At 59.5% G+C, this 12600-nt stretch overlaps 1 protein-coding gene across 1 annotated transcript in view; it reads right to left on the minus strand.

Annotated features, from left to right (window-relative positions):
- COL4A2 (collagen, type IV, alpha 2) overlaps positions 1–12600 on the minus strand; it is a 160525-nt gene that overhangs the window by 15291 nt on the left and 132634 nt on the right. Inside the window, exons 23-32 of the mRNA XM_010831462.1 lie at positions 11991–12063; positions 11799–11905; positions 10597–10798; positions 10183–10242; positions 8610–8666; positions 6185–6292; positions 3674–3895; positions 2597–2758; positions 1797–1967; positions 1025–1168 (exon numbers count right to left, since the gene is read on the minus strand). Of these exons, the coding sequence (XP_010829764.1) occupies positions 1025–1168; positions 1797–1967; positions 2597–2758; positions 3674–3895; positions 6185–6292; positions 8610–8666; positions 10183–10242; positions 10597–10798; positions 11799–11905; positions 11991–12063 (1306 nt within the window). The remainder of the gene's footprint in view (positions 1–1024; positions 1169–1796; positions 1968–2596; positions 2759–3673; positions 3896–6184; positions 6293–8609; positions 8667–10182; positions 10243–10596; positions 10799–11798; positions 11906–11990; positions 12064–12600) is intronic.

Raw genomic sequence — 12600 nt, forward strand, 5'->3', positions numbered from 1 at the left:
CTATCCCCAGAGGACTCTGCGCCCACAAGCAGCCCCGCCTCTGTTCCCCTCTCAGCAACTGAAACCGCCGCCCCCTTCCTGCCTCTGGACTGGCCCGTTCTGGGCGTTTCAGCAAACGGAAGCAGGTAACACGTGGCGCGGTGTTTTCAGGTTTCATCCGTGTTGTTGCAGTATGTGTCAGAGGCTAATTCTTTCGTAGGTGAACAGTATCCCCCAACGGCTAGGCCACGCTTTCCTTATCTGTGGTGGTTGTGGGAGCTGTTTCTGGCTGGGGCTGCTGTGTGAAGCACTCTGCCATGAAATTCGTGCACGAGTTTCTGGGTGGACCTGTTTCAGCTCTCATCCAGGAGGGCACACCCGGGAGGAGATTTGCCAGGTAACTCTGTTTGCCTTTCTAAGGCACCGCCAGCTTCTCCACCCGGGCCGAACCCGGTGAGATTCCCCCCAGCGGGGTCTGAGGCTCCAGGTCTTTGCATCCCCATCCACGCTTGTTATTAATAACTCAGTAATTTTAGAGACGGTGATGACACTTTCAGAACAAGCGTGTCTGAACAAACGTCATGGAAACACAGCTTGTTGGGAACACTCTTCCTCACGCCTCCCACGGGGCGGGCCCAGGGCTTGGTCCAGGCTCCCTCCTGGGGGTCACCGTCTCCCCACTGGGGTGGGCCTGGGGCTTGGTCCAGGCTCCCTCCTGGGGGTCATCGTCTCTCTGCATGGAGTGGATCTGTCCACCTGGACTGCCGTGTCCCTCTTTCACCAAAGGTGCTTCCTGCCCTTCAGAATATACCTGGGGTGCATTTCTCAGGATGTTTTGGTTCTTACAGCCGGGTCAGTTTGGTTCTCAAGTGTCCTTTGGCTAGGGGCGCTCCCTTATTACACGGCCAGTGCGCTGTGGCAGGGACCAAGTTCCTGAAGCTAGTTTCTTCTGTAATGGTGTCTAGTGTGTGGTTCCTGGGACACTGTTCTGAGCAGTGTCGGCCCCGCTGAAAGGGAGTCTCAGTCTGGCTGAGAGGGGACATACCTTTCACACCCGGCTCACCAGCCAGGCCCTTCAGCCCTGGAATTCCGAAAAACCCTGCCTCTCCTTTGATTCCTGGGAGCCCAGGTCTGCCCTTGAGGCCGAGCATGCCTTCAAAGCCGTCCATCCCGGGGGAGCCCCTGGCCCCTACAGAGAGAACAAGAAACACGCTGGGTCAGGCACAGATGGTCAGTGCAGCAGCCCCTCTGACTTGCGTGAGGCGCTGAGACTCTCAACCTCAGTATGGTTTCTCAGTAGGGCTTCTCAGCACTTCCTAAGGGGACCGTCTGCGCCGTGAGGGCAGAGTCAGCCTGTGGGCCATCGGGCACCAGACGCAAGGCCACTGCCAGTGGACACAAAGGAGGAAACTGGAAGTCACCGCTCCGTGGTCTTTCTACCGGGTTAGAAAGAGGTCCCGGGAGTCAGCCTGGTGCCAGCACTGCAAAGGCCAGAGAACAGAGCTAGGGGCCCCGCCTCACACTCGAGCAGGGACGTCTAGGCTGGGGACCAAGCGCTTCTCTTTGCTGCGGTGTCTGTTCAGCAGCCAGCCTCCGGACCTGAATCCCTTCTCCCGGGGGAGTGCCCCTCGCAGATAGTAAGGTCTGCTCCTCAGACACCGCCCCCCGCCCCACCGTGGTAAGTAGACACACTGGCACAGCGGTCACAGCCAGCCTGGGCAGCGTCCGCAGTCCCCAGGGCCCAGAGCCGGCGGGCACTCCACCCTGCGGGGCTGCCCCCCGCCCCAGGCAGACCCGTGGTCGTGCTCTGCGCTCACCTTTCAGTCCCGGGGCACCCGGCATTCCAGACACTCCTTTAAATCCGGGGTGTCCAGGGTGACCTCTCTCTCCTTGCTGTCCAGGGTCACCTCTGTCCCCAGAGCCGCCTTTCATGCCCACGGGGCCAGGGACGCCGGTGTCCCCCGGCTCTCCTCTGTCTCCAGGCAGACCTGTCAGGAGGGGGAGGGACATAAGACAGGATGAACTGGCCGCACAGAGGGATCTCCTCTCAGGATACCTTGGAGACCTCGGCCATAACAGGTTTTGGTTAGAAAACTGTCTGGGAAGGATGCTGGGAAGTGTGACCTCAGAGGTGAGCATCAAGGTGTGAGCGGTGGACCCTCCTGTCTGGTGACATGCGTGTCCTGAACCTGTTACCGGCTGGACTGTGTCTCTGCAGAGCACGCATGTCCCAGCCCCAGACCGCAGGATGTGACGGCATTCAGCGCTGGCCTTCAGAGAAGGGGCTGAGGTTAATTAAACGAGTTTGCGAGGATGACCCTAAGCCAGGATGACGGGTGTCCTTATAGAAAGAAGACATGAGGATGCCGGCACAGGAGGTGTCCCTGTGAGGGCCTGGGGAGAAGCCGGCCGGCCGGCACCATGGAGACGGGGCCTGGGAGGGAGCAGCCCTGCCGCCGCCGTGACCGTGGGCTCCAGCCTCCGACTGCAGAAGGATGAACTCCTGTCCCGAGCCGGGCCGTGTGCGGCGCTTTCAGAGCCCCGGCGGCTCTGCAGGGCGGGCTCCCTAGGGCACACCCGAGTCCCCCCTCCACTACATGGGAGCGTGGGTCCTTACCTTGAAAGCCGGGGGCGCCCGGGGGCCCCAAGGGCCCCTCCCGACCAGGCGCTCCTGGGAAGCCGTGCTGTCCTGGTGGCCCTGGCAGTCCTGGCTGGCCTGAGAGTCCGGGGGAGCCCGGCTGGCCCTTCTGGCCTGGCATCCCTGGCATGCCCTGGCTTCCTGCGGGAGGGGAGATGAGACCATGAAGCCAGCCCCGCATGGCTCACTGCAGGGGACAGCTCCTCTTCAGCGCTGTCGCAGGAGGACGTCACGTCCCACCCCGGAGGCAGCCCCGGTCAGCCTGGGCTTGGACGCTGGGCTGAAGACAGCACAGTTGATACCCTAACAGCTGACGCCTCTCTGATGGAGATCCCACACGGCCTGGCGGTCACCCCACCCGCTCCAGCAACACAAGCCCATGGAAGTCTGCGCTCTGGGCTCTCAGGGCCCGCTTTGCATAAACTGGACACACAAAGCTTTGGGTACCTTGTTCACACACTAGTCAACGGGCACCCTGCCGCCTTGCTGAACATGCACGGGTGAGGTGGTGACCGTCACGTTCTCTAAACCTGTCCCTTTTGCACCCACACCTTGAGCTGCGTGCCAGACCGTCTGTCTTCCTCGCAAGCCCTCTCTGAGCACGGCCCACCCCTGGCTTCTTCACGCCGACGGCACCCGTCCTGCAGCCGCGGGCCCGCACACCCTTTCCCGCCCGTCTGGGACCAGTGCGAGTCTGTGGCCGGGGGGGAACTGGACCACGCACCTCGAGGTGAGTGGCGGGCGGGCGAAGCTTCGCCTGCGGCTCCCCATTACTCCCAGCCCCCCTCCGCATCCACGGAGGAACTGTTTCTACGAAACCGGCCCCTGGTGCCAAAACGGCTGGGGACCCCCGGCGTACACAGCATAGCGATCACTGCTCTAGAATGTTCTGAAGGAACGCCGGAACAAAGAGGACACGTGGGACGGAGACCCACGGTCCCGCGTGCGGTCCTGGGCTTCTCCCCTAGCCCCCAGGAGGGATTCTCGACCCCGACCCCCGCCAGGAGCCTCGGAGCAGTGGCCCAGCACCCCCTCTCCTCTGCCTCCGTGACTCACCCCTGAAGCCAGGCGGGCCTCTTTCTCCGGGAGGGCCCTTCGGTCCGGGGCGTCCAGGCAGTCCAGAGTCTCCCCGGGGCCCAGGCTGGGCCCCCAGCACTTCTCCAGGAAGGCCCCTGTCCCCTGGGGGCCCGACTGGCCCCGGTAGGCCGGAGGCGCCAGGGAGTCCATCCAGGCCAGGGGGGCCCACTGCACCTTTGGAGCCGCGGGGTCCCATGAAGCCTGAAAGGAAACACAGGGCGTCCCCATAAGCAGAGGTCAGCACAGAGGTCAGCACAGAGGTCAGCACAGAGGTCAGCACAGAGGTCAGCGCCAGAAAGAGACCGGAGACAGCGGGGGCCTGGTGTGGGGGGTCGGCTCGGGGGCCTGCTGTGGGGGGTCAGCTCGAGCGCCTGCCGAGTCTCTGGTCTCGAACCCACACGGCTCCCAGGGGTGTCCTTCTGCCTCCCCGAGTCTGACCCCAGCCCTGCGTGGTAGCTACGGTGGACCAGGGGGCGGCCGGGTCAGCGCTCCCTGGACTGAAGCCCTCAGCATTCGTGGGTCTGGGGTCATGAACAGGGAGGTTGTGGACACCAGCGGGCAGGTCTGAATGAGGAACAGGCTTTCACAAGCACCGTGACCTCCTCCAGTCTGATGAGGGCACATCTGACTCGCTGGCCAGTTCCTGCAGTTTAAGCCTGTGATTCCCAAATCCCCTTCGTTTTCAAGGCAAGAAGGTATTAACATACTAGCATCCTAACCGTCCTATAGGTTGATGCCACGATGCCCTTATGGGAGATGAAGCTGCATTCGTGCTGGGGCGGGATCACCTCTGCAGGACAGCGTGACATTTTCTCTTAAAGGCAAAATGCTTGTAGGTTTTGCCTCTTTGTTTTGTATTTACATTTAAAGCTGCACTTACTCACCTTCCAGTGTTTACAAAAGTCTGTATTTGGGATTTACGCTTTTTCTATAATAAAATGTTATCATTTGTGAAAAAAAAAATGAATTAGCATCCTCTCAAAACGATTCACACCTCACTTCAGCACACGTGCTGTCACCAAAGGGACAAAGCTGTAACTTCTCAACATCCCAGGTGGGCGGCAAATGTGGAAACACTTCCCTTTGCTTCTCTCCAAGGCCTTGCTAACAGACACAGGGGGCAGGTTTCCTAGTTCTGCAAATCACGGAGCAACATGTGAAAGGCATGGTCCCTGTGGCCTGGGACACCGACTCCAGGAAGAAGGCCCATCAGGGGCTGATCCTGGACTGTAAGTTTAGGAGTAGACCAGCTGGCGGGGTGCAGGACAGGGAAGGGGCACAGTTCAGCTATTCTTTGCTGAACAGGTTTGCTAAGGGTCTACATGTGAGGAATCCACTGTTCTGCGTGAGTCTAGACATCTGGAATGTTCTCTTTAGTTCCTGGAGCTTGGTTGAAAGGAATGCTGACAGGCTGGAGAGCAGTCAAGGAAGGACGGGAGATTTCTGCGGGCACAGACACTGAGTCATAAAAAGAAATGTTTGCATTCCTGGTGTCAGGTCTCCCACTTGCGAGATGTCTATGGGGCATGTGGCCATGGTTTCCCCTTGTGGGTGAGGGGTGCTTATGGAGCAGAACCACTGACTCAAGGAACAATCAACGGGGACCTCCTGGGAGGCAGGCTTCATTCCAACTGAGAACTTTCTAGAAGCAGGAGAGTTTGGATGTTTCACCAGTGCGGGGTGGTGAGAGTGATTCCAGGGAGCCTAGGAGAGGATGTGGCCGGGATCCTGCAGCGGATGTTTGGCTGGGTGGGTCGGGGGGGGGCCCTCAGTGAAACCATCTATAGCTTTGTTCAGATAACACGATTCCCCAGTGCCTGGCCCTCTGTGTACCAAGTAATGCAGCTGGGCTCCCGCACCCACTCCGAGCCAGGACCCCAAAGGGACAGCTGTGTCTGGGGTCACTGAGTCGTTTTCCAGGGTGTGTGGACACACAGGCAGGTACTGCCAACTTTTGCCCACCATTCATTACTGGAAGCACGCTCATTTCCCTCCATATACAGCTACAATGTTTAAGCTCTTTTAGCTACTCAATGGCTCCCATGATGCTTTGCTGGGTCAAATGTAGGTGAAATGGTTTGAACTGCTGACTCAGACAAGCTGTAAACTGCAGTGCAGACGGGCAATGCCATGAACAGCAGAACACAGGTGTTCTTTGCGTGGTATCCAGTGAGTGATCAGCAGATCATATATCGATGATGAGGGCTGAGAGGGTAACTTTACGTGTCCTTAGACTGTCTCATAGCCACCAGAGAAAAACCTTTCTGCCTACTTGTCTTTTTTTTTTCCATGCAAGATCTGTAAGTTTCTTCCACAAAAGATCAGCGATGAAAAGAGAGACATTTTTTAATTTCCCAAGGACGAGCAAAAATTGTCTTTGAGCATGTGTTGACAGTTTCTAAATGTTAAGACAATGGAGCTGGAGCACCCAGATCGTACACAGCCCTTCCCCGAACCTACGGGGCCGAGTGGCGTCCCACCCCGACTCACCTGGGGGTCCTGGGAATCCCTCTCGACCTGGATCTCCCGGGAGACCCTTGAGCCCTGGAGCTCCGTCGGCTCCTGAAAATCCTGGGATTCCTCTGAGGCCTTTGGCACCTAAATGACCCAGAGAGACCAGGACAGACATCAGAGCCGTGAGAAGACCCCAGCAGGAGAGGGACAGAGGGGGTCAAGGCCCGCCCCCGACCCCACATGGTCTCTTAGGAAACAGGGAAGTGATGAGCCCAGGGAACGTCAGCCCAGAAACAGCACCCCTGGCAGCTGACAGGGCTAAGTGTGGGTCTACACTAGCACCTGAGTGTGGGTCTACACCAGCGACTGAGGGTCGGTCTACACCAGCAGTTGAGGGTCGGTCTACACCAGCGACTGAGGGTCGGTCTACACCAGCAGGTGAGGGTCGGTCTACACCAGCAAAAGAGGGTCGGTCTATACCAGCAGTTGAGGGTTGGTCTACACCAGCAATAGAGGGTTGATCTACACCATCAACTGTGGGTCGGTCTACACCAGCAGCTGAGGGGGGGTCTACACCAGCAGCTGAGGGTGGGTCTACACCAGCAGCTGAGGGGCGGTCTACACCAGCAGCTGAGGGTGGGTCTACACTGGCAGCTGAGGGGCAGTCTACACCGGCAGCTGAGGGTGGGTCTACACCAGCACAAGAGGGGCGGTCTACACCGGCGGCTGAGGGTGGGTCTACACCGGCGGCTGAGGGGCGGTCTACACCGGCAGCTGAGGGGTGGTCTACACCAGCAAAAGAGGGTCGGTCTACACCAGCAGCTGAGGGGTGGTCTACACCAGCAAAAGAGGGGCGGTCTACACCGGCAGCTGAGGGGCTGTCTACACTGGCAGCTGAGGGTGGGTCTACACCAGCAGCTGAGGGTGGGTCTACACCAGCACCTGAGGGGTGGTCTACACCAGCAAAAGAGGGTCGGTCTACACCGGCAGCTGAGGGGCGGTCTACACCGGCAGCTGAGGGTTGGTCTACACCGGCAGCTGAGGGTGGGTCTACACCGGCAGCTGAGGGGCGGTCTACACCGGCAGCTGAGGGTGGTCTACACCAGCAAAAGAGGGTCGGTCTACACCGGCAGCTGAGGGGCGGTCTTCACCGGCAGCTGAGGGGCTGTCTACACTGGCAGCTGAGGGTGGGTCTACACCGGCAGCTGAGGGGCGGTCTACCCCCGCAGCTGAGGGGCGGTCTATACTGGCAGCTGAGTGTGGGTCTACACCAGCAGCTGAGGGTGGGTCTACACTGGCAGCTGAGGGGCAGTCTACACCGGCAGCTGAGGGGCGGTCTACACCAGCAGCTGAGGGGCGGTCTACACCGGCAGCTGAGGGCGGTCTACACCGGCAGCTGAGTGTGGGTCTACACCGGCAGCTGAGGGTGGGTCTACACCGGCAGCTGAGGGTGGGTCTACACTGGCAGCTGAGGGGCAGTCTACACCGGCAGCTGAGGGTGGGTCTACACCAGCAAAAGAGGGGCGGTCTACACCGGCGGCTGAGGGTGGGTCTACACCGGCGGCTGAGGGGCGGTCTACACCGGCAGCTGAGGGGAGGTCTACACCGGCAGCTGAGGGTGGGTCTACACCAGCAGCTGAGGGTGGGTCTACACCAGCAGCTGAGGGTGGGTCTACACCAGCAGCTGAGGGTGGGTCTACACCAGCTCCTGAGGGGTGGTCTACACCAGCAAAAGAGGGTCGGTCTACACCGGCAGCTGAGGGGCGGTCTACACCGGCAGCTGAGGGGTGGTCTACACCGGCAGCTGAGGGTCGGTCTACACCGGCAGCTGAGGGTGGGTCTACACCAGCAAAAGAGGGTCGGTCTACACCAGCGGCTGAGGGGCGGTCTACACCGGCGGCTGAGAGTGGGTCTACACCGGCAGCTGAGGGGCGGTCTACACCGGCAGCTGAGGGGCGGTCTACACCAGAAACTGTTGGTCTACACTAGCAACTGAGTATCAGTCTACATTCAGCAACTGAGGGTCAGTGTAGACCAGCAATGGAACTTGGGTCTCCACCAGAAGCTGAGTGCTCTTCATGCCCCTCTCTTCTCACCTGACGGGTGTACCTTCTGGGCTCTGCTTCCCCTGGACCCGCTGAAAACTGTCTCTGAGCCCACCCCCCCGGAGTGGTCACCACTCTGGGGGCGGCAGCCTTGGTGCCTGTGTGGGGTCCACGGCGGACAGGCCTCTCCAGGGCTCAGGCAGGGAGGGTCATGGAGAGCCGTGTGGACGACAGGCTCAGGGTTCAACTAGCTTCCTGCAACGATGAGCGCAAGCCAGCCCCCCGCAGAAGCAGCCAGCGTGCGGCACTGTACCCAGAACCCGGGACGTCTGGGCAGGGGGGCCACCAGGGGCAGAGAAGGAGGGCCAGAGAAGGTGGGGACGCTGCGAGCAGGGCGGGAAGGGCTCTCCCATTACCTGGGGGGCCGGGGAGACCCGGCTGGCCTGGGGATCCTTTGGGTCCTCCAACACAACCTGCCAAGAGAGAAGAGGGCCGTTTTAACCACTGTCCACACCCAGCCTCACGGCGTCAGACGTTGCTAAGGTCAAGAGCATCGGCCGTGAAAACCTGCTTCCACTTAACGATCAGTGTGATCTGATGATTCAATTAATCTTGATGCTGATACAACTTTAATTTCACTGTGTAATGCAATCGTAATGTTAATATAAAATGCAAATGAAGGCAGTCCCATTGGAGGCTAACGGGGGCCATGCTGGTGAGGGGGGTACCCCTCATCAGGGCAAGTCAGCCTCGTTCATCTGGGCCCCCCCATCCACATCAGCCAGTATGGATGCCTTTCTTTGTCTGGAAATTTCGCAGGGGATGGAGGAAGACTTTGAAATTTGCTCTGTGACTTTGATTATGTTCAGAACCGGCCACGACTTGCTGCTGGGTTGTGTAGATGAAACCTGGAGGTGGCCGCCTCTGGCTGGGGACACCACGCAGGGGCGTTTTATCAGACCAGGGACCTGTGCAGGGGCAGCGGTTCTTTGAGAGGCCTTTTGTCCGTCAGCCTGGGATCCGGCAGGGCTCCTACCTTGGCCCCATCTGATGGCCAGAGAGGAGCTGTGGGCTCCTCTGCCACAGGAGCGGTCCGAGGTGCACACACGGCCAGCCCAGGTCATCAAAAGAAAGGACCCTGGACGTCTTCAGGGGGCTGGGCCTCCAGCCTGCAGAGCCACACCCCCAGGGCCTTCCTGCAGCTGCGAGACTGGCCTGACCCCTGGAAGCTCCGGGGGTGCTGTTCCCGCTCTGCACCCTGGCCCGAGTGCCTGACCCACCCGCACACCCCGTGGTGGGGCCCACAGGTCCTGATGCTCTTCTCCAACCCTAGCCTGCATCTTGGGAGGCAGCCCCAGACCTCGGCTCCCACAGGCGAGCCGATGCCACCCCGATGTCCAGATGGCCTGTCAGCCTCTTCAGCTCTGAAAACCTCACCCTCTGCGCTCTGCTCTTCAGATCCTGAGCAGGCGCCCCCTGGACTCATCCCTCTGCCTGGCTCCCCTCCTCAGCTTCTAGGCCCCCCGGCTGGAGACTTCACCTGTCTGATGGCAGCCGAGTCCACTTCTGGACTGCCCCCGCCCCTCCACGGAGCCAGGGTCACCGGGCCTCCTGTCTATATCCATCCGCCCTGCTCTCTCAAGCACTCATTCATGGCTGGACCAAAGTCTTCTCACATGTAGACCCGATCCTCACCCTATTTAACGGGTCAGTAATGCACAGCTGTCCTTCATACACATACAGACACACGTCCTGGGTGAGAAAGCACTTATTTATCCGTTGAGTCTTACCGACCCTGTGAACAGAGGCTTCGTACTGTAGGGGCAACTTGGTGACAGGTGGTCATCCCCGGCCCTGCCCTGGGTTCTAAGGCGAGTCCGCACATGTTTCTACCCTGTCGGTGGCTCCGTGCCCCCGGCGGGACCCCCGGCCGTTCTCCATGAGCACAAACTCTATAAACAGTTTCTAGGGGTCCTGTCGTGACAGTACCTGGCTGGATGGTCTCCTGTCCGTCTGCTCCGATGGGTCTTTTCACACCCGAGTCACAATCTGGGAGAGAGACGTAGCGACAGGGTGAGGCGATTGTGCAACAGTGGAGAGTATCTGTGTGTGCACGCGCGTGCATGTGGGTGCGTGGTGGTGGGAAGGCTGGGGTGGGCGGGGCACTGGAGGCCCGTCTCTGAACTTCAGCGCTCAGCCGCTGTGCGTCCAGCACGGGTGTGGCCGGCACTGGGTCTGGAAGACCCCGCGGCCGGTGGCGCACGTGTGTGCTGAGAACCGATGCAGCAGCAAGCACCTCATGTGACCCCCCCTACCCCCCGCCCACACACGCTGGATAAGAGCAGCAGGGGCAGAAGCAGAGTGTCTCACGACTGTGCAAGAGGCGAGCCTGGGCCCTCGTACCGATCTGTCCTGGAGAGCCGGGGAGGCCGGGAGGCCCTGGGAAGCCTGGTGGTCCGGGCAATCCAGCATCGCCGGGGAAGCCGCGCTCGCCTTTGGGGCCTGGCAGGCCCAGTCCTGGGGGGCCCCTCTCCCCTGGAAGGCCCTTCGTGCCGGGGGCTCCTGGTTGGCCTGCGTCCCCTCTGGGGCCTTTGATGCCATCGCCCTGTGAGAAATGCAGAGCATTTCTTACAACACATGGAAGCACCAAGGACAGCCATCTTGCCAGGCTCGCTGCCTCGATGCTCAAATTCCGCGTTATGGACGTGGGGCAAAAGACAGCAGGGATGAACAGAACCCCAGTCACGGTCTGGCCAGGTCACAGAAATAAAGGACAGATGTCACAACAGCCATGAACAAGACTCTAGAGGATGGGAATCTGAGTACTTTTCTTTTCCAAGCTCTGCTTGGACCTTCATTCTCAGGAGGAATTTCTTTGAGAGAGCACTTAGGCAGATATCTGGCTAAACAGGGCAGGAACACGTTAGTTTATCTTTAGGACTTAGCACCTGTTACCGGTCTCCTATTCCCAAGGGGCAGTGCAGTGGTAAACGGGAGGAAGTCTTTGGATGAGAAAGAGCAGCGAGCTTGTTAGGATAACGAGAGATGGTGGGACCAGGAGAGCGGAAGCGGGAGGCAGAGAGCTCCCCCATGTCCAGTTCACTCCGCTCCTCGGGCTGGGATGAGCTCAGAGCAGGGAGGAGGACTCTGGTGTCCGCGGCCACCCACCCCTCGCTGTCTGCCCTCCGTCTTCCCGCAGAAACGAGGCTGGGGGCTCTGCCTCTATCACACACACTCTCTTGCAACACGGGTGTGCGTGTGTTGCAAAAGCGAAGTTGTGTGTTTTACAAGCAATCCTGGAAAAAGTGTTCCCCCCTCCATCTAGGAATCTTCAGCTGGCAGAGGGGGCGGGTCTCTCATGATACATTATGGCAGGAGGAATGTTTATTTCTGCTTTTTCTTTCAAATGTTCACTCTGGGCTTGGCTCCAACCCTAATCACTGTTTCCTTAAAAACTATGATTCCTGCTCATCAAAAGAGGACAGGTTGAGCTGGGAGGATGTCGTGCTGGTGAGTACCTCCGACGCTCAGGTGTGTGAGAACGTGGCTGACGAGGGTGAGGGCTGAGCCCCCTCTCCGCTCCCCGCACCCCCCGAGGTACTCACGGGAGGGCCTGGGAGTCCGTGGAACCCATCGAGCCCGGGTGGTCCTGGGATGCCGTCGCTACCTTTCAGCCCTGGCACGCCTGGGACGCCTGGCTGGCCCCGCTCACCTGGGGGAGGAGCACGGCGTGAGTCTACCCTTCCAGGGCGAGCGGAGGGCGAACGGCCTTAGACCTGCCGCCCACAGAGACTCACCTTTGGTGGTGATGGTCCTGGAGTCTCCCTTCATTCCTTTGGGCCCAGGGGGACCGACGTTACCAGGGGCTCCCTATGGAAACAGACACACAGTTCCTTCTTTCTCCACCCTGGTCGGGGCCTCCGAGAAGACGATTCCTGCTCATTCCTGGCATCAAGCCCAGAGCCAGATACTTCTGTCCGGACTGCCCCGTGCCACGGCCACCAACCACCAATGGCCACTTGAACGGGGCTGGTGGAACTCAGATGCTGACTGTAAAATTTTAAGTAGCTAAAACTTAAGGGACGTAGTCACACATGGCTGGATGCAGAAAGTAAGAACCTTGCCGCTCAGTGTGTGGTCTGCAGGTGGGCAGCCCCGGCCTCCGCGGGAGCTTGTCAGGAAGGCAGACTCTCAGAGCCCAGCCCAGGGACGCAGAAACGCCATCCGCAAACTCTTTAACTTTGGAGAAGTGATCCTCTACCACGACTTCAAGGCTGCTAACTCAACTACGATTTTGTAGAATCTGGACAAATAGTAAGCCGCCAGGTATGAACGATGGATGTTTGTGATCGTTCAGTATTGAGCAATAAGAGTATTTATTCTATAGCTTGTCTTCCTGACCAAATC

This window comes from Bison bison, unplaced genomic scaffold, assembly GCF_000754665.1.
Source record: "Bison bison bison isolate TAMUID 2011002044 unplaced genomic scaffold, Bison_UMD1.0 scf7180017864527, whole genome shotgun sequence".
Lineage (NCBI taxonomy): Eukaryota > Metazoa > Chordata > Mammalia > Artiodactyla > Bovidae > Bison > Bison bison.